This window comes from Aquarana catesbeiana, linkage group LG01 (genome assembly GCF_042186555.1).
Source record: "Aquarana catesbeiana isolate 2022-GZ linkage group LG01, ASM4218655v1, whole genome shotgun sequence".
NCBI classification, from domain to species: Eukaryota; Metazoa; Chordata; class Amphibia; order Anura; family Ranidae; genus Aquarana; species Aquarana catesbeiana.
This window is the reverse complement of record NC_133324.1, coordinates 767,761,690-767,783,289: the sequence shown is the minus strand read 5'-3', so window position 1 is coordinate 767,783,289 and position 21,600 is coordinate 767,761,690. Positions and strand designations below refer to the sequence as shown.

Genomic DNA, 21,600 nt, shown 5'->3' with positions numbered 1-21,600 from the left:
TCCTCCTCCTCCTCCTCCTCCTCCTCCTCCTGCCACAACTGAAACACCAGAGCCACAGCCTCAAAAGAAGGCTACAGGGAAGGCTGCAGGGCAGCGTGGAGGAAAGGCTGCAGGGAAGAGAAGAAAATGATGACCTGGGTTCAGTCTGGTCTGACAGAAGACGCAGGCTGTTGTAGGACCACAGTCTGGGGACATCTAGATCATCTGCTGGTGCTGTTGATCTCTGGGATTCTTGGACCAGATTGTGCTCCCTCTTATATGGACTCCGCAAGATCCCAATTTTCTGGTACACCGACTTTTTCCAGCGTTGACTTCCTCTTTATTTTATTTTGACCATGAATAAATGGATCATTTTTTGAGTTTAGCAAAAGACTTTATGTTTTTTCTTTGAAATCATTGATTTTACACACAATGTTAAATTAACAAGGGACAACAATCTCATTGAGTTTGAAAAAAAACACACCAAAAATACATTACTAATGTTAATAATGTTCAAGTGGTAAGTCTTGAAAATCAAAAAATTTACGTAACCAAAAACGGTGCTTTGGGTTAACTTTATCTAAAAACTAAAAAATAATCACTATAAAAAAAAAAATAGAATAATGGGTTCTTTGTGGTAACTTTACAAACCTAAAAAAAAAAAAGGGGAAAAAGTATTATTAGTATGGAAACATTGTTTTTAAAATGCATACTATATCATTCATGAGATCAAAGAGAAAAAGAATCCAGAAATCAGTTTGGGAGAACTCTGATTATGAACAGCAAAACACCTTCGTTCTTTATAGAGCCTTCGTAAAGAAGAAATAAAATGCGCTGCATTCAACGATCACAGATTTTGCAGCGTGATGAATGTGCTACCTACAATACGAACACTAGTTTTACTAGACCGAGTGCTTCCGTTTAGTTTTTGCTTATGAGCATGCGTCGTTTTTTTGTCCGTCGGACTAGCATACAGACGAGCGGACTTCGGGGTCCGTCGTAGTTACGACGTAAAGATTTGAAGCATGCTTCAAATCTAAAGTCCGTCGGATTTGAGGCTAAAAAAGTCCGTTGAAAGTCCGGAGAAGCCCACACACGATCGGATTACCAGCCAGCTTTAGTCCGTCAGCGTCCGTTGGACTTTTGTAGATGAAAAGTCCGACCGTGTGTACGCGGCATAAGAATTTAAGACAACAGTCTGTCAACAGACAATCCCCTGCTGATTTTTGTACTGTGTGTACCATGCTTTAGACCCCATACACACTAGATTAGATACATACATACACATTAGATTTTCTGCAGATTTTTGTTTTCAGATTTACCGAAACCATATAATATGAGGTCAAACCTTAATGCAGCATACACACGGTCGGACTTTTCGACCAGACTTGTCCGATCGACGCCGACGGACCAAATCCGGCGAACAATCCGATCGTGTGTGGGCTTCACCGGACCTTCATCGGACTTTCCCAGGCGCAAATTTGACGGACTTTACATGTGGAACACGCTTCAAATCTTTACGTCGTAACTCCGCCGGACCCAGAAATCCGCTCGTCTGTATGCTAGTCCGACGGACAAAAACCGACGCTAGAGCAGCTATTGGCTACTGGCTATCAACTTCCTTATTTTAGTCCGGTGTACGTCATCACATACGAATCTGTCGGACATTGGTGTGATCGTGTGTAGGCAAGTCCGTTCGCTAAAAAGTCAGTCGGAAGTCTGTCAAAAGTCCGTCGAAAGTCCGCTGGAAAGTCTGTTGGACCAATCCGGTTGAAAAGTCCGACCGTGTGTACGCGGCATAAGAGTTTCAATTTGTATGCAATCAGGCAGGCCCTTGCACTACATGGTTTTGGTAAATCTGAAGACAAAAATCTGAAGAAAATCCAATGCCCTGTACACACGGTCGGATTTTCCGATGGAAAATATGTGATAGGAGCTTGTTGTCGGAAATTCCGATCGTGTGTGGGCTCCATCACACATTTTCCGTCGGAATTGCCAACACACAAAGTTTGAGAGCTTGCTATAAAATTTTCCGACAACAAAATCCGTTGTTGGAAATTCCGACCGTGTGTGGACAATTCCGATGCACAAAGTGCCACGCATGGTCAGAATAAAATAAAGATGAAAGCTATTGGCTACTGCCCCGTTTATAGTCCCGACGTATGTGTCTTACGTCACCGCGTTCAGAACGATCGGATTTTCCGACAACTTTGTGCAACCGTGTGTATGCAAGACAAGTTTGAGCCAACATCCGTCGGAAAAAATCCATGGATCTTGTTGTCGGAATGTCCAATCAATGTCCGACCGTGTGTACAGGGCATAAGGGTGTGTATGGGGCTTAAGAGATAAATACAGAATGAATTTTTGAGTTAAAAGAACTCATGCTGTATTTATCTCTAAAAACATGCATTATTTACCGAATGCATTAAATATTTATATTTTGCGATATTTATCACTTAAATTCAGCATTATTTTTGGCGGTTTTTCTCAATTTTTCTGTGCTGACACTGCATCGGAGGAAGATAGTTCTGTAAATGAATGCACACAGAGATAACTGGTGTGCTTTCATTCACAGAATGATCTCCCTCTGGTGAAATGTTACCATTTCTTTTCCTTCCTGAGCTCAGGGTAGAACATTTGCACACTGATACATTGTATATTTATACCTTACTGACCAGTGCAGAGTCCCCTCATTGTTACTTTGTACATTGCTAAAATACAGACTGCTTCCTCCCAGGTGATAAATAACCAATGTGTGGGTTCTTCAGTGAACTGAGGCTCCATGCATACTGGTGTTTATTTTAAAGAGGAAGTAAACTTCCATCTTTAACTTTTACCTATAAGTAAGCCTATACTAAGCCTATACTAAGCCTATACTAAGCCTATACTAAGGCTTACCTACAGGTACTGTAAATATCTCCTAAACGGGCACCATTTAGGAGAGATTTACTGTACATGCAGCCAGTGACATCACTGGTGCATGCGTTCTGAAGGAACAGCTGCCCGTGCTGTTTCTTCAGAGGCCTGTGTAGTGACCGATGGCTCCCGCACGGGAGTGACGTCATTGCGGCTCCGACCAGTCACAGCTGAAATCCGTGAGCCCGGACGCAAGATGTAGCTTCGCTTTGAGGTAAGTTTCATATAACGTGCTAGCATGTGATGCATACTAGCACATTATGCCTTTGCCCTGCAGGTAAGAAAAAAAAATTGCAGCGGTTTACAACCGCTTTAAGCTCAAAAACCGCCAGATAAAAAACGCTGGTAATAGCTTTTTTTTAGTAGTGTTTAAGGAGCGTTAGAGCTTTATTATCGTTTTTGTAGTTAAAAAAAAAAAAAAAAGCTAACAGAGTGGTATTAGCATCGTTTAGGAGTGTTTCTGCTGGAAAAACGCTTTAAGAAACTGCAAAAACATTTTTTTTCTTCTTCTGGACATCGAAGCTCAGCAAATGCTAATTGCCTAATGTAGTGTGCATGGATACATAGGATAACACTATTTAGCTTTTAGGAGCAGAAACAGGGCTGGTGCAAGGATTTTTGACACCCTAGGCAAAACCTCATTTTGCCGCCCCCCCTTGGCTCCACCCCCTTAGCCCTGCCCACGTATACCCCACCTTTTAAATGAAGTGCCCATCAAATGCAGCCCACCAGCGCCCATCAGATGCAACCTCTCCAGCGCCCATCAAAGGCAGCCTCACCAGCGCCCATCAAATGCAGCCTCACCAGCGCCCATCAAATGCAGCCTCACCAGCGCCCATCAAATGCAGCCTCACCAGTGCCCATCAATGCAGCCTTGCCAGCGCCCATTAAATGCAGCCTACCATCAATGCAGCCTACCAGCGCCCATCAATGAATGTTTGCTTGCTTACATTCATTCGGGTGTTGGGACACAGACACAGTCCTCTGCCACCGCTGCACCTCTGCCACTATGTACGAATGAAGCGGTGGTTGCCTGCTGATGCTGAGACTTAGTTGCTCGCTGCAGAGAGAAGAGAGTAGGAACACCAGTGGCCGGGCGCCCTAGGCAGCAGTGCGCCCTAAGCGGCTGCCTAGTTTGCCTAGTGGTAGCACCGGCCCTGAGCAGAAAAAGATGCTAACGCTAGTGCGCAAGGAGCTTTACTTCCCGCGCCTGCAGTGAAAACGCATTGCTCTGTGGAAACACTGAGCATTCTGAATGGCACCTCCACGCATGTAAAATTGTCGTGTGGGTGTGGGAACTGCAGGGAAATCGCATGGTCAAAAAAGACCATGCGATTTCCCTGCGGCCACATTTTTGAAATAGGTGTATACACCTTTTTTTTGTGGAAATGCAAATTCAAATGAATGGGTTACCGTGCCGTGTGAACCTAGCGTCAATGTAGATATATATATATATATGTCTTAACATAATTCCATTTTTAATTGAATATGTTATTCTCACTATATACTATATCTCATCTCTATGAATATATAGAGAGAGAGAGACAGAGAGAGAGAGAAGAATGATATTGTATATACTATATATATATATATATATATATATATATATATATATATATATATATATATATATATATATATATATATAGTGCCTGGCAGTCATGGTCTAGCCTTGCACTGTGATCAGACTCTATGTAATGTATATGATGATATAGGGATAGTTCTATGGATGAGTGTCAGCTCTGAGCTCTCAGTCCATCCGGGTCTCAGTCGGTGTGTCCCGTCCCCTCCTGCCAATCATTCCCCCCCCCGTGTCCCCGCCCCCTCCTGGCTGTGACGTCCCGGTGTCGGAGGAGGGGGAGGGGGAGGAGAGTCCCCGGGAGAAGGAGACACATCCACATTAGACGAGCCGTGATCACAGACAGTGCCGGGGGGACAAAGACTCCGGAGAGCGCCGTGGCTTCTTGTGGAGGAGGATATCGTACGGTGTGCTCATGCTGTGATCTCCGGGGATAGCGATCGCTGTGTGCAGGCTGGGGAGTGTCCGTGTCCAGGTCAGTGTACAGATCGGGGGAAGAGGTGTGGATGGTGTCGGTCCGGACACCTGTGTGACCAGTGTGGGGGATCTTTCCTTCTGCATGGATCCAGTATGAGCTCTGTGCCCTGGGATCCTCCATGGGGTGACTACACTGCACACATTGCTGGTGGTGTCACTGGATCTCTCCTGTGTGTCCTGAGACGTCCCTCATACTGCATTGTACTGACTTTACCGATCGCTATTCTTCTTCTGGGGTGATGACTCAGTCTGAGTGTCAGGGGGTCAGCATTACAGCCAGGCAACTAGCATTACACAAGAAGCTTCCATGTGTCTCCCATGACAGGTTCACTTGTAATTGTGTGGGGGGACCAAAGTTTTTTTGGTGTGTGTAGAGGGGGGAAAGGTGTGGGGCTCATTGAGATGCGTGTCATGTGATTGTTTCTGGCACAGAAACTTGGCCCATCTAGTGTGTGTGACCAGCTGCAGCCAGATTTATACCCTCTACGCTGTAATGCCAAGGCTGCTGCTGTTGGCATTTAACCGCTCATACCAGCAAATCAAATGCCACCACCACTACTGTCCACACATACCCGCTCATACCAACAAATAAATGGCTACCACCACTGTCCACATAACCGCTCATACCAGCAAATCAATGCCCAGTGCCACTGTACACACATAGCCGCTCATACCAACAAATCAATGGCCACCACCACTGTCCACACATAGCCGCTCATACCAACAAATCAATGGCCACCACCACTGTCCACACATAGCCGCTCATACCAACAAATCAATGGCCGCCACCACTGTCCACACATACCCGCTCATACCAACAAATCAATGCCCAGTGCCACCGCTCTTCACACATAATCGCTCATTCCAGTAAATCAATAGCCAGTGCCACTACTCTTACCAACTGATCAAAGGTCAGCGCCACCACTGTTGTACTGTAACTGCTCATCCCAATAAATGAAAGGCTGATGCCACCACTGTTGGCATGTTATCGCTTGTACCAACAAATTAATGAATGAGCCCATCCTTCCTCCTTCTCTCTCTCTCTTCCTCCTTTTTATTTATTTATTTATTTATTTATTTATTTATTTTTTGCTGTGTATGTCACAGAGGAGATTTACCTTTACTTCCTGGCCTAGAGACACAACAAGAAGTGGGAATATTGCCTAAGTAAGGCTCGATTCACACTAATGCGTTTTTTGATGCATTTTGCAGAAATGCATGGAAATTTTTTAACATGGGTTCCTATGAAACACGTTCACATCAATGCATTTTTGTGCCTCTGCGCTTTTGGAAAGGGTCGGAGCCTTTTTTTCATGCAAAATGCAACGTTTTGCATGTAATAGAATTCAATGGACCCGCATCCAAAATGCAAGTACTGTGTTTTTAGCATGTTTTTGCCGCGATTTGTGTTTTTTTTTTTTTTTTTGTTTTTTTTTATTTCACTTTTTTACACTGTATATAGCAGGTTGCTAAGCAACCACAGTGTAAAAAAAAAAAAAAAAAACGTGGCAAAAACACGGCAAGCACCGCAAAAAGCACTCAGAAACGCTCAAAAGCAACATGCATAGATGTGAATCGAGCCTCAGGGGAAATCCCTTTTTGGTTGTCGCCAGATCAGGTGTCCCCATTGAAGTGTTTCCTTCAGGGCTCGTTCACACCAGAATATAGTGTGGGAAACCTTTATTCCCTGCGTGTTTCCCGCACCACTTTCAAAACACACACTTGGTGTGCGACATTATGTGTCATTAGGATTATCCGTATAATCCTAATGACACCCCAAACATAGATCGCAAACGCAGTGTGTCTTCCTGCACCAGATCGCACGGTACTGCAATACCATTCGATCCGTTGCAGTATGTTTTTGAAAAGTAGCGCATGAATTACTTTTTTGATGCAATTTTCAGCCCAATTCATTTAAATTTACTGACAGTCGTAAAGAAATCTCACAGGAAGACAGACCACATTCCTATGCGGTTCAGGTGTGAACTGGCCCTTAGGCTTCGTTAACACCTAGGCGTTCTGGTTTGCGGGTGGAATTGCCGTGATTCTGCCCACAATTCCCGAATCGCTGCAACATTCAATGGCACCCCAATCGTGGCATGATTGTCACTCGACAAACAAAATCGGGGATGCCTGTCACCCAAAAGAAGTTTCTTTTGGGCGACAGGCATCCTGTGATTTTGTTTGTGCAATTTTTGCCGTGGTTTGTCGGGTGGCAATTGTGGCCTTTCCCTGCTCATGTCAATGGGCGGCTGTGCAGCACCAGGACAACCCAGGTACCAAACATATGCCACATGTTTGTGCTACCTGGTCGAATGTGTCAACGTGCATGAAGCCTAAACGACGTGTAATTGCAAATAACGTTTTATTCTTCCCATACAATTTCCTTTGCGTTTTTAAAATAAACCAACGCAGGACACCAGTGCGAATGTATCCAGCTCATTCACACCAGGGAGCTGATGCGCCAATCCTGGAGTATTGAACTGTTACTTATTTTTTGTTAGAACTTTATTGAAATGACATCAAGTTCTATTTACCACAGCATGGTGTGTTGTACCACGCTGTGCTGAAAAAATAAAAGTACTGCATGCTGTGCGCACACCACTGCAGCAGCATGCTGTGACCAGACTTGATAGGGACAGGTTTTTGTTGCCTCGTCTTGCTTTGGACAAGGCTATCTAGCGTGTGTGGTGAAGTTGTAGATAAACGTCTCAGCTGGCATGGTGTTCAGTATAGTAGCGTGTTCCCAGGCTCCGGCCTGAAGCAGCGGCAGTTTTCGCAGTTGTACGAGTCTTTCCCCCCCCCCCTCTCCTCCTTTCAGTCAGCGAGGGCGATGTGGGAATCCAGCTGACAGCTTCCCCTCTCATTCAGATTTTTATTTAGAGACTTTGTAGAGCTCCTTTATTCTTCCACACAGGAAAGGCTGCCTATAAGAATCCCCCGTCCACTGGTTTCCATAGAAACAGCGAAATGCATTTATCTAGTCACTGAGTGGAAGCGGCTCCTACATGTGCCCTGCCCCCATTGCCGTCATTCCGGACCTAAGTGTGAATGTACCACCGAGTGTCCCCAATATTCTGCCCCCGCCGCAGTCTGCTTCCTCAACACAAACTCTCTTCAGTCAGGGCTGGGAGCCGAGTTCTTCTCAGGCCTCTCTACAGAAGCATGGCAACTTTCATTTCGTGTGGCTCACACTCTATGGCAGCCTTTCCAACATAGAGGGACCCTTGAAATGACTTTCAGGACTCAGGAACCCCCAGCTAATAAGGACTTTATCCCCAACTCACAGGACACTAGTTTGAACAATTACTTGTGGATATAGGAAAAAAATAAGAGAATAAGGAATGTGACATTGTAAATGTAAATTTCACACCCAGAGCTGCTTTGTCTGGCAAAAATATTTTAAGTAATGCTATTGTAATAAAACAAATAACAGTAATAATGGCCAGAAAAATGCAAAGCATAAAAAATGTAGTGCCCCCCCTTACGCTGGTGGCCGGCATAGTGCCCCACTTTTACGCTGGTGGCCGGCGTAGTGCCCCACTTTTACGCTGGTGGCCGGCGTAGTGCCCCACTTTTACGCTGGTGGCCGGCGTAGTGCCCCACTTTTACGCTGGTGGCCGGCGTAGTGCCCCACTTTTACGCTGGTGGCCGGCGTAGTGCCCCACTTTTACGCTGGTGGCCGGCGTAGTGCCCCACTTTTACGCTGGTGGCCGGCGTAGTGCCCCACTTTTACGCTGGTGGCCGGCGTAGTGCCCCACTTTTACGCTGGTGGCCGGCGTAGTGCCCCACTTTTACGCTGGTGGCCGGCGTAGCGCCCCCCCCCCTTTACGCTGGTGGTCTAGGCACTGGAGTTAAAGGGGTTGTAAAGGCAGAAGGTTTTTTCTCTTATTATTCTATGCATTAAGATTAAAAAAAAAAAAACCTTTTTGTGTGTAGCAGCACCCCCCTAATACTTACCTGCGCCCCTTCTCTCTCCAGCGATGTCCACGGATCTCTAAGTTGTACAATGGCTCCCGCAGCTGTCAATCAAATTGAGTCAGCCAATCAGAGGAGAAAGGGGGCAGGGTCGGGGTTCTGTGTCTGAATGGACACTCAGAGCTGTGACTAGGCTGCAGTGCCCCCATAGGAAGCTGCTAACTGTGGGGGAACTCAATAGGAGGGAGGGTCCAGGAGCAGCAAAGATGGACCTGAGAAGAGGAAGATCTGGGCTGCTCTGTGCAAAACCAACTGCGCTGAGGAGGTAAGTATAACATGTTTGTTTGTTATTTGTTTTTTTTTTAAATCAAATAGACTTTACAATCACTTTAGGCTGACCACACACTGGTCAGATTTTGTGTGACTCCTGATGAAGTGGCTGATATTTGAGCTGTTGTTGGCACTGCCTGGCCCAACAAACTTTGATTGGAAAATTGTAGTTTGAACAGTAGCTGCATTCTGTCAGACATGGTCAGTCTTTGGGTAGTCAGATTGTTGCAGGCGCTGTGTCGCTGTGGCTGTCTGAATACAAAAGCCGACAGGGGAGATTTCCATGTGGTGGAGTGTGGATGAGCCAAGAGAGTGATTTTTCATGTTCGGCAGAGAGATGTGTGTATGGCGAGCCTTAGGCCTACTTTTCTCTGTACTCCACTCTCGGTAAGGAAACAGATCTGACATGTCCCCTCTCTTCCTCTGGAATACAAATCAGTGTGAGGACACTTGGCTGAGGGGTTGGTTGGTGTGGAGCTATGCCAGCAAAGAGTTATGTAATGAAAGGGCACAAATCATTTACAAATAACATGCAGTGTACTGGACTATAAAAACATGTGAGACTTAAAGGAGTTGTAAAGGCAGAAGTCTTTTTGTCTTAATGCATTCTATGCGTTAAAGCGGAGTTCCACCCAATTTTCTTTTTTTTTTTTTTTTTTTTTAAAGTCAGCAGCTACAAATGCAGCAGCCTCCCCAGCATCCCCTAATTACTTACCTGAGCCCCATCTCCCTCCAGCTATGTCCATGAGTGTCTTAGCCATCTGGGACTCGCCTCCTGATTGGCTGAGACACAGCAGCGGCACCATTGGCTCCCATGGCTGTCAATCAGGGAAGAGAGGGGGTGGGGCCGGGTGGGGGTTCCATGCCTGAATAGACACAGGGAGCTGTGACTCGGCTGGGGTGCCCCCATAGCAAGCTGCTTGTTGTGGGGGCACTTGATAGGAGGAAGGGGCCAGGAGCAGTGAAGAGGGATCTGAGAAGAGGAGGATCCAGGCTGCTCTGTGCAAAACAAACTGCACTGAGGAGGTAAGTATAACATGTTTGTAAAATCTCTTTGTTATTTTATTAAAAAAAAATAATAATTTTAACATGGATCTTTACACTAGAAAGAAAAACTGAAAAGTCGCATGGACACATAGAATTACATTGAGCTGCTTCCACAGGCAAAATGCAAAACTCCTGTAGAAGTGATTTTTAAGCCAGTGTACATGGAGCCTTATACTTGTCTATTCTGAGGGCGCTCAGGTCATGTGCAGGCACCACTCAGATCAACAAAAGTAAGTTGTTCAGTTGGCTTGTCAAAGGACGATAGTTATCACATAGGAATACATGAAATTTTGGCTATACAACTAAAGATTTTTTTTTTTTTTTTTTTGGAAAATTGTTGACCGAACAAGGTTCTAGTTAGATGCAGGCACTCTTCAGGTATTCTCAAACAAAATCAAAGAAAATTCCCAGCTCAACTTACCAACCGAATTATCCTGTCTAATGCTGGATACACACCATACAGCTTTGGTTGTTCGATTTCCTTTAGATTTACCTTCAACTATGTAGTGCAAGGGCCTGCCTGATTGCATACAAAATGAAAGTGTTTAGGCTTGACCTCATAGTCTATGGTTTTGGTAAATCAAAAGGAAAAAATCTAAAGAGAATTGTATAGTGTGTATCCAGCTTAACAGTATGCGTTAAAAACAGAGGTTCAATTTGCACACATAATGCAAATCTATGTGGAAGGTGCAAAGCCTCTTTACGGCATCCCAGTATTATCTGCAGTCCTTACTTTACTTTAATAAGAGCCTCCAAATTTTCTCATTTTTAGAGTAAGGACTGCAGATAATACTGGGGTGCAGCGAAGTGGCTCTACAGCTTACGCATGTATTTGCATATGTGTGCAAACGAAGCCCCTGTTTTTAATGCATACTGTTAGGATAATTTGGTTGGTTGCAGGCTGGTTGGTAGGTTGAGCTGGGAATTTTCTTTTGGTTTTGTTTGACATGCGTCACCCTTTCATATGCTCCTTACTGCAAAGGCTAGATACAGGTGGGGGCAGTGGCCATTTGTTTGTACTCCTTCAGGCAGGGGCATTGCTAGGTCTACAAAAGATCGATCTATCTATCTATCTATCTATCTATCTATCTATCTATCTATCTATCTATCTATCTATCTATCTATCTATCTATCTATCTATCTATCTATCTATCCCCAGAGAGCCTCCCCCTTAGCATCAGGGTCCCCAGAGAGCCTCCCCTCCCCTTGGGGACCCCTGCAGAGACTCGGGACTATGGGCCCCAGATTCGGGTCTATAGCCCCAAAAGCCACCCCCTAGCGACGCCACTGCCTTCAGGTATTCTGCCAGCCGGTGGTGTTGGCTGTCAGAATACAGTAGTCTGGCATGGGGGGGATTCATCAAGCGTGGATGGAGGCAATTGTTTGTTTTTGTTTTTTTTGTTCTGCTTGCAGGCTGAACAAAAGAAATCTATACATGTATGTCCACATTTAAAGTGGAGGTCCGCTGAAAAGAAGATATTAAAAGCCAGCAGCTACAAATACTGCAGCTGCTGACTTTTAATATATGGACACTTACCTGTCCAGGGAGCCCGTGATGTCGGCAGCCGAAGCCGATCTGTCCTTCGGCTCTCGGCTGCTGCTGCTGCCATCCTCGGTAAGGGAATAAGACAGTGAAGCCGTGCGGCTTCATTTCCTGGTTCCCTACTGCGCTGCGCGTCCTCTCAGGTCCCTGCTGTGTTATGTGTCTCACAGAATACAGCGGGGGAGGAAGGGGTAGGCGCCGGAAGTGGCATAGGTCACCGCAGTGAGCTATGCCAGGAAGTGGGAGCAAATACCTGTATTAGACAGGTATCTGGTCCCTTCCTCCCCCCTGAAAGGTGCCAAATGTGACACTGGAGGGGGGGAGGAATCCAAAAAGTGGAAGTTCCATTTTTGGGTGAAACTCCACTTTAAGTTCTTCCTATCTGATATCCACACAACATAATGCAAGTTCTGGTGATGGCTGCTCAGAGCACTGGAGGCACATCAGTGTTATAACATCATCCAGATTCATGCTGCAAATGTAAAAAGGTTATTTGGCATTCACATCACACTGACCAACAACTAAAACCGAGGCTGATTTTTTTTTTTTTTCATCTTTGCATTCTAGGAAATCTGTCACTTCCTAAAATGATCATTGTGAGGAGCATCAGACAGAAGATGTAATCCGCTGGCCGCTGGGCTGCAAACTAGACCTGGGGCAGCATCAGCTTCACTGTCTAGATTGATATTTCTCTTTTATCTGGAAGTGGATGCCTGTGCCGGGTGCCTTTTTGTTTAGAAATAAATATATACTTTGCATTCTGATACTGTTTGATCCAAGCGTTCTATTTATCATCGTGGATGTTTAATTGGTTTTTGTTTGATTTGAGTGTGTTTGCTGCACCATAGTGTCAGCTCAGCTTCACACTGTGTCATTATTCCATTGAGTGATGTATGAGACTCGGCACCCTCTTTGGCACTAAATGCTTGTTCTGGGTAATATATTAGTATCATTCTGCTCGTCTGAGGATAGAATTGTTCTGATGAAGGAACTTGACTCAAAGACTTGGTGTAGTTTTCCCAGCACTGAATGATGTGTCTGTGCTGCTCTTCCAAGGACTCCATTTCTGCTTTTGTGTCAGTTGTAGGCATTCTTCTGCGTGGTTTATCCATTCCGTGCCTGGCAGGGCACCGCACAATGAAAACAATCCATGTTCCAACCCAGAGGCCTTCTTATTGTGTGCTTTAAAAACACTTGTTCATGCTTATCAATACTTATTGATTTTTAATTAAAAATCTGTGATTGTTTAATGAGTCAGTTATCTCCATTACATAGAGATCAATGTATATTAAAGCATCCGTTTTGAAATAAACGGTTAGGAAAGCAGCAAAATTGGATTGCAGTTTTAGCTAATAGTATTTTAAACAAGGCTGCTACATGGAGGAAGTCTTCTGAGAAAATGTCCACATAAATTATCCCCGATACAATTTCTGATTGGAAAAATTTACACTTCTGTTGGAGTAAGAGCTTAAAAAAAAAAATTGGGACCTGTGTAATGCTAATTTTCTCAAAATCCAAAAACCTAGAGGTAGGTAAAGACCTGCTTTTGCCTTTGAGCCCCTCCTGCACAAAATAATTCACTTAGGTTGGGTTTACACTGTCGTATGGAACGGCTGACAGCAGGGGTCGGGTGCATCCCTGTTCATCGTTTTTCAGGTCTGATTTCGGTCAAAATTTTTGGCTGAATTCGGTAAGGGTGCATGGAATTACATTTTTGGTACCGAAACCGATACCAAAAATGACAGTTTTTAAAAATATTTATATTTTTATATATAATTGTATTGCATTCAACTTTTTAATATCATCAATTTAAATTATTATGAATTTATTGTTTGTGAATATTGGCACCTTTTAGTGCAAGAAAGGTCAAGAAAAATGCAGTCTGCAGTCTCTAACTATCTCCTGTATCATGTCTGCAATCTCTTAAACTTAAACACATTGCTAATAGTATTTGCAAAATTTCCATTCGATGCACCTCTAGCAGATATGATGCAGAAGATGGTCAGAGACTGCAGACATGATACAAGAGATCAATGCAGCCTCACCAGTGCCCATCATATGCAGCCTGCCTGTGCCCAGCAGCCTCACCAGTGCCTGTCATATGCAGCCTGCCTGTGCCCAGCAGCCTCACCAGTGCCTGTCATATGCAGCCTGCCTGTGCCCAGCAGCCTCACCAGTGCCTGTCATATTCAGCCTGCCTGTGCCCAGCAGCCTCACCAGTGCCTGTCATATGCAGCCTGCCTGTGCCCAGCAGCCTCACCAGTGCCTGTCATATGCAGCCTGCCTGTGCCCAGCAGCCTCACCAGTGCCTGTCATATGCAGCCTGCCTGTGCCCAGCAGCCTCACCAGTGCCTGTCATATGCAGCCTGCCTGTGCCCAGCAGCCTCACCAGTGCCTGTCATATGCAGCCTGCCTGTGCCCAGCAGCCTCACCAGTGCCTGTCATATGCAGCCTGCCTGTGCCCAGCAGCCTCACCAGTGCCTGTCATATGCAGCCTGCCTGTGCCCAGCAGCCTCACCAGTGCCCGTCATATGCAGCCTGCCTGTGCCCAGCAGCCTCACCAGTGCCCGTCATATGCAGCCTGCCTGTGCCCAGCAGCCTCACCAGTGCCCGTCATATGCAGCCTGCCTGCGCCCAGCAGCCTCACCAGTGCCCGTCATATGCAGCCTGCCTGCGCCCAGCAGCCTCACCAGTGCCCGTCATATGCAGCCTGCCTGCGCCCAGCAGCCTCACCAGTGCCCGTCATATGCAGCCTGCCTGCGCCCAGCAGCCTCACCAGTGCCCGTCATATGCAGCCTGCCTGCGCCCAGCAGCCTCACCAGTGCCCGTCATATGCAGCCTGCCTGCGCCCAGCAGCCTCACCAGTGCCCGTCATATGCAGCCTGCCTGCGCCCAGCAGCCTCACCAGTGCCCGTCATATGCAGCCTGCCTGCGCCCAGCACCCTCACCAGTGCCCGTCATATGCAGCCTCACCAGTGCCCGTCATATGCAGCCTCACCAGTGCCCGTCATATGCAGCCTCACCAGGGCCCGTCATATGCAGCCTATCGGTGCCCAGCAGCCTCACCAGTGCCCGTCATATGCTGCCTGCCTGTGCCTGGATCATAGTGGCGATCTCCGTGTGTCACCGAGCAGGGTTTGAATTGGCCGGGCTGCAGTAACAATGTTCCGCCTCCTGTGATCACGTCACACTGATTCAATGTCCCGCCATTGAATCAGTGTGCCGTCTATCACAGGAGGCGGGACATTGTTACAATGGTCCAGACAATTCAGCTCCTTGAGACACAGACATCGCGGTGAGGGGAGGAGGAGGGAGTGGAGGACTGGGGCACGCCAGGGTGACACTCCTACAATGGGCACCTGGAGCGGACCCCGCCCCCTTTCATTTTTCCTTTTTTTTTTTTTAGTTTTTGGCCGATAATTTTCGGCGGACGAAATTTTGGTGCACCTCTAGAATTCGGACCTGAAATGGACCAGAAGGCGCACATGACTCCTGTGCAATTCGCTCCGGAGATGTATGAACCGGCTAGATTGAGAGCCGGTGACAATCTCCTGACATGTGAAGTGGATGTGAAGAATCTGCAATAGTGTGAACCCAGCCTCATATGTACTTTAAATTCAGGTGTTTTCTAGCCAGTCATGTTATGCATGGGCACTTCTTATCCTTTATTCAGCAATGGGTGGTCCATACTCCTGCACATGAATGTATGCAGGTGTCCATGATGGTCTGGGCTCACAGTATGTGGCTGGGGTGACACTGGTCATCATTCAGAGTGAACTGATGCTGGACTCTAGAGCAAAATGTGCTTAAAGTGATTGTAAATAATCACCTTGTAAAACAACCCATTCAGTTTAAAAAGTTTATGAAAGGCAAAACATTTTTGTATAGCTATAAAAAAACAAAATACCTTTTTATTCCCTTTTTTTTTTTTTTTTTTTTTTTTTTTTTTTTATTAAGTGATAATCTTCCCTCTGTTCTCAGCTGTATAAGAGCTGGGGGGAGAGCGAGAGAAACTGCAACACACTGATCTTCCCAGTAAAAGGCTGTGTATGGGGGGGGCGGGGGGGTGTCAGGACAAGTCTGATTATTGGAGGCGAGCAGGCTGCGTTCCCAGCACAACTACAGAACTGACAACGCTGTGCTCTCATGCTTAGTGTGATCAGTTAATAATAGGAAAGCAGAGGGACTGGCAGTAACACCAGGGATTTCACACAAGGGAAGCAATACAAAGAGAAGTGGATACTTTTTTTCTACAAGTGCATGAAAGGCACATATCAGGAAAATTAAATTTTGGGTTTACAAACCCTACTGCTTGGCAACTTGGCCTTTTAACAATAACACTACCAGTGAGCTCCAATGCAGGGAGGTAGGGGGTTAATAGTACTGTCACAGACCATCAATTCAGGGGGATGGGTTGAGGGGGTGAACAGTACTGCTGCTGAGTGTTAGTATTGCAATCAGTAATGCCAGTTCCAGGGTTTTTTATTGCATCCACTGACTCCAGTACGGTAGGGGGGTTGTTATTGCCATCACTGACACTAATGCCGCGTACACACGAGCGGACTTTTCGACCGGACTGGTCCGACAGTCTATTCGAACTTCCGAACAAACGGACTTTCCTACACACGATCACACCAAAGTCTGACAGATTCGTACGTGGTGACGTACGACCGGACTAAAATAAGGAAGTTGATAGCCAGTAGCCAATAGCTGCACTAGCGTTGGTTTTCGTCCGTTGGGCTAGCATGCAGACGGGCTGACTTTTCGATAGGAACTGGGTCTGGTGGAGTTCCAAATCTAAAGTCTGTCAGATTTTCGACCGAAAAAGTCCGCTGCAGGTCCGATGAAGCCCGCACACGGTCGAATTGTCTGCCGGACTCGGTCCATCGGACCAGTCCGGTCGATGTGCGCTTATGTGTACGCGGTATAAGGCTGGAGGGATTTATTGCGTACACTGATGCCAATGCTGTCAGATGCAACTAACCCCAATGATGGGGCTTATTTTACTCCCACTTTTGTGTGTTGCCACACGCCACAAACAAAACAAGTAGGAATGGGCTGCCTAAAACTAGCCATACACCAGTAGAATTTTTTGTTTGTACAGAAATTCAGAAATGGCGGTCATGCGACATCGTTCTGAGGAAGGGAAGGGCTGAGCTGGAACATATGCCTTCCTGTTTAGGTAAGTTGGGTGGCCATTTACAGATCTACTAAACGGCGGGTGAAATCTGACGGCATAAATTTGGTGACCCATGGGTCCCAAGTTTTATAGGAGTTGCGTGTGGAGTTGGTAAGCTTGGCGGTCAGCCTATTGTTCATAAGCATCCAATGCACTTTGGATTTTACTGCTTCCATGGAAAGTGTGTTTGTCAGTCGTGCTCTAGCTATAACCTGTTTGGCGGCTGTAAGCATACAAGTCAGAAGACTAAATGGGCAGTTAGTGATTTTGCCAGGATCAAACGCCACTTCCAGCAACTTTGGGATGCTAATGTCAAAAAAATGTGTTGCACATATCGTAGTTATGGTTTCAAAATTCGCAAACAGTCGGGCATGCCCACCATATGTGAACGTAAATGCCCGGGAAGCAGGCCCCAGCATAACTTTGGTTGATACAAAATAGCAGCGATGCAACGAAAGCTTCACTATTTTAATGAATAACTTAAACAATTCCGATATTTGATAAAAGCTTTGTGAGCTTGCCTCTTCTAAAGCTCACAGTTGGAACTTCTTTTAGAAAATTAGGAATCAGTCCTCTTGCTTGTTCCTTGCTGGGATTTATTCTGGCGATTAATAAAATGATACATTTCATATTTGGAAGAGGTTATTACTTTTCAGAAGTAATGCCAGTGTAATAGGAATGGATCATGTGAAGAGTAGATTACATTTAATGCTTTATTGAAACAGAAGCTAGTGTTTGCCTTGTTCTTGAGGAAATTGTCCAAATTATTTGGGCAACAATTCATTTTAACAGGGATAATAGTTTTCATTGTGAGAGATTTATAAAATGGCCAAAATAATAATCCAAGTTGATGAAAACCAGTCTAATGGATCCCAAGCTTCTGTGCTGTTTAATTTAGTTGATTTCAATGCCTAAATTGTGAAGCATGTATAAAGAGTAGAGTGGCCATTGATATGGCAATGTTTTGCAAAAAGAGTAGTTGGGCGTCTGCTAGTCCACAATTTTGCTTAGGCTTTGTGCAATATATTTTGCCTGCCCAGTGGGTGCACTCATCTTTAAGGTCCCTTGCACATGGGTTGTCTTTGTGTAGGGGCAATTCTGGATTTTAGTGCTCCTAGTAGGCACAGGAGCAGCTTCCAACCCTTGGCGTTCATCTCTGAACTCATAAGACCCTCAACATGAATACCACTCTGTACAGCATTCAGCCCAGCTGCTGTGTATTTCACCCTGCCATAGACTTTGACAGGCAGCAGGGCTGGATACTGCAACTGTGCGTCCAGGGCACACAACATGAATGTACTCACACGGCTTAGATGCACCATGTGCAAGCATAGCCCTGTCTATAACATTACCAGTCAAATGGCTGTAGTTTTTGTATCAAGAAAAAGCAGTCCTTGAGCTCCAGACATTGGGATTTGCATAACTGTGTCATTGAATCAGTGTCTCAGTCCATTAAGTAGATGATGACTCTGGATCAGGGTTTCTCGAACCAGGGTTCCATGAAAGCCAAGAGTTCCTCCAGAGGTTGCTAGGGGTTCCTTGAGCAATAAGCACATTTTGCCTCTCTGAAAAGTTTCCATTGGAACCATCATTTTTTTTTTAGCATTTATACCATCACACTAATGTACCAAGAGTTGTAGACACAGTCATTTTTGCAAGGGTTCCCTGAGACCAGAAAATTATTTCAAGGGTTCCTCTGTTGAAAAGGTTGAGAGGCTTTCCCAGACGAAGGGCAGATGAAGGTGTTATCTTGGGGAATATTGTGTTCTCTGTGCGAAGTAAGAAATAATGTTATATAGCATACATGCACATGAAAACATGGATCTGATACTAGGTCCACTTTAACACTGTCTGTGGAGAGAAGAAAAGGATAAGTACTTGCACTAGTACATACATTTTTCAACACATTGGAAATCTCTGTGTGTAATAAGGACATTATCTCATAATTTGAAGTACTCCCTTAAAGGAGAAGTCCAGGCTGGGCTTCTCCTAAGGGTCACAGGAGTGCAATTCGTTTTGCACTCCTGTGACCCATTTTCAGCATAGATCGGTCTAAAGTCCGGTCTCTGCTGACGTCACTGAAATCAGTCAAGGCAGCGCGCCATCCCGATTTCAGAAGTCTGGATCCGCCAGCTACCTTGACTGATGGCACTCTCGGCCCCTCAGCGAGCCGCTGAGACGGCCGCTGACGCCCCTCCACAGCTCAGTGCTCCAGTGAATGTGGGGAGGCAGAGTAGGAGAGATGCTGACTGACCGTCAGCATCTCTCCGCTCGAGGAGGAATGAGAACCGAGCCATCGGTGGTGTTCGGTGGCTCGGTTCTCAGTGCAGAGACGCCAGGGGACAGGTGCAACATCGGTCTGATGCTGCATCCACCTAAGTAAGTATGAATCTAAAAAAAACAAGAAAACAAAAAAAAACCCATACTTTTCTCTTTTAATCCTAGTACACATGATCAGAAAATTGTACAAAAAATACTGCTTTCTAAGCGATCATATGATAATCTGATCGTTAGTACACAGCTTTTGAGAGCCAATCACGACAGTTCATCTGAAATTACACAAAGTAATAAACATGAAAATGTTTCTCGTATGATACCAGGTTACTAATTTTGTTTGATCAGTACAGTTTTTGTAAATTGAGTAGCCTCTTCATTTTTGATCTGGAGACTAACATGCAGAAAAAAAAAAAAGGACGACCAGAAAAAAAATCTCTATTTTAATGAAATCCAAAATCCCTTGGTTTGTTTCTTTGTATTTCCAGCCAGTGGCTTCAACCTTCACTGATGAGCTCTCAGTGGACAGGATTTGGCAGCCAAGCATGCATGTCCCAAAATGACTATCCTGTGTTCTGGTGCCTATATGTTTTCATAAAAGCTCCATGGTGATCCGCTACGATTTACAACTGTCTGAAAGCTTGTTCTAAGCCTTTTAGAACTATAAATTCGCCCAGTATCATTGCAGTATTCTCAAAATATGATTACACTCTATGGAAAAATGTGTATAGATTAAAATGTAATTAAACCTAATTATGTTCAGACTGCATTTATAGGCACATATTTTCCTTTTCCTTCAAACAATATAACATAGCTGATAACAGAAAACAGAACGGAGTGATATCCTGTTATAATTACAGCAAGCCTTGCTGATTATTTGTCTTGTGCTTTTTCTGACTATAACACGTGTTTGTGTTTATCTTGCTTTCCTGTCTTATTAAAGGTGACGATTAGAGGCATGGATATCACATAATCAGCTCTGAATTGCCAAGACCAAGTGTGATTTTCTACAAATGCTCATCTCCTTGCAGACCAGCGCTGAGAAAAGCATGGATGAATCCGCCTTGTTGGACCTTTTAGAGTGCCCGGTATGTCTTGAAAGACTCGATGCCTCGGCTAAGGTCTTGCCATGTCAACACACATTCTGCAAACGTTGCCTGTTGGGGATTGTCAGCTCCCGGAGCGAGCTGCGCTGCCCCGAATGTAGGACGCTGGTAGAGTGTGGGGTGGATGAACTTCCCAGCAATATTCTCCTGGTCCGACTGCTGGATGGAATCAAACAGAGGCCGAGGAAACCTGGGACAGGGCTACACACTGGGAACGGCACAAATGCATTAAGAGCACAAGGCCATGTAACTACTAACTGCGGCACAACTGATGCACAAAGTAATCAAGGGGGACCTCAGAGGATACAAGCACGGAGCCCTCCTGTCAGGGTGAGTAAAACGCACAAAGATTATCTGCCGATTCTACAACGGGATAATAAAATGCTGGCTCATCTGACTTAAGCAAACCATACACGGAGCACATTTCTTTCCTGAAACCTGTAATTGACAGGGGAATCCCTCCTGCCAAGCCATTGGCAAAGCCACTGGGAAGTCGTCCCCGCAGGGAGAAGACTATTATTATTATTATTATTATTGCTAGCGGCTATATCAGCCGCTAGCAATAATCGCAAGTAAAATCCAGTGGTCTGCTTGTACCCAAGTTGATTGATCGATCAATTTGGTACATTCAGCCAGCCCATACAGTTTCTAATCTTGGTCGGTCGCTGCTCAACCGGCCGAGATTCAAATCGACTGTCCAGCATTAACCATTATTTGCTCGTTGACTTGCCATCTAATTCCATTGTAATTAATTTGTTCATGTTAAGTGGGTCATGCCTATGTTTAAAGTGTGTGTGTGTGTGTGTGTGTGTGTGTGTGTGTGTGTGTGTGTGTGTGTGTGTGTGTGTGTGTGTGTGTGTGTGTGTGTGTGTGTGTGTGTGTGTGTGTGTGTGTGTGTGTGTGTGTGTGTGTATATATATATATATATATATATATATATATATATATATATATTATATAATATAAATTTATATGAGTAGGGAAGGGTTATGCCGGGTACACATGAGCAAGTTTTTATTGACGGAAAATCTGGATGGTTTTTCTGACGGAATTCCGCTCAAGTTTGCCTTGCATACACACGGTCACACAAGTTCTCTGAACTTTCGACCGTCAAGAAGGTGACGTACAACACTACGACGAGCCAAGAAAATTAAGTTCAATGCTTCCGAGCAGGCGTCGAATTGTTTCCGAGCATGCGCAGGAATTTTGCGCGTCGGAATTTGTACAAACGATCGCATTTTCGGATAGGAAC

At 45.3% G+C, this 21,600-nt stretch overlaps 1 protein-coding gene across 3 annotated transcripts in view; it reads left to right on the top strand.

Moving 5' to 3' along the window:
* The first annotated feature begins 4,730 nt into the window (after window positions 1-4,730).
* Window positions 4,731-21,600, top strand: part of SH3RF1 (SH3 domain containing ring finger 1) — a 249,840-nt gene continuing 232,970 nt past the window's right edge. For 2 of the 3 annotated variants that reach the window (XM_073606263.1, XM_073606244.1), the window contains exons 1-2: window positions 4,731-4,949; window positions 20,186-20,678. In XM_073606263.1, the coding sequence (XP_073462364.1) occupies window positions 20,256-20,678 (423 nt within the window). In that variant the 5' untranslated portion in view covers window positions 4,731-4,949; window positions 20,186-20,255. The remainder of the gene's footprint in view (window positions 4,950-20,185; window positions 20,679-21,600) is intronic. The other variant, XM_073606253.1, reaches the window with a different exon arrangement.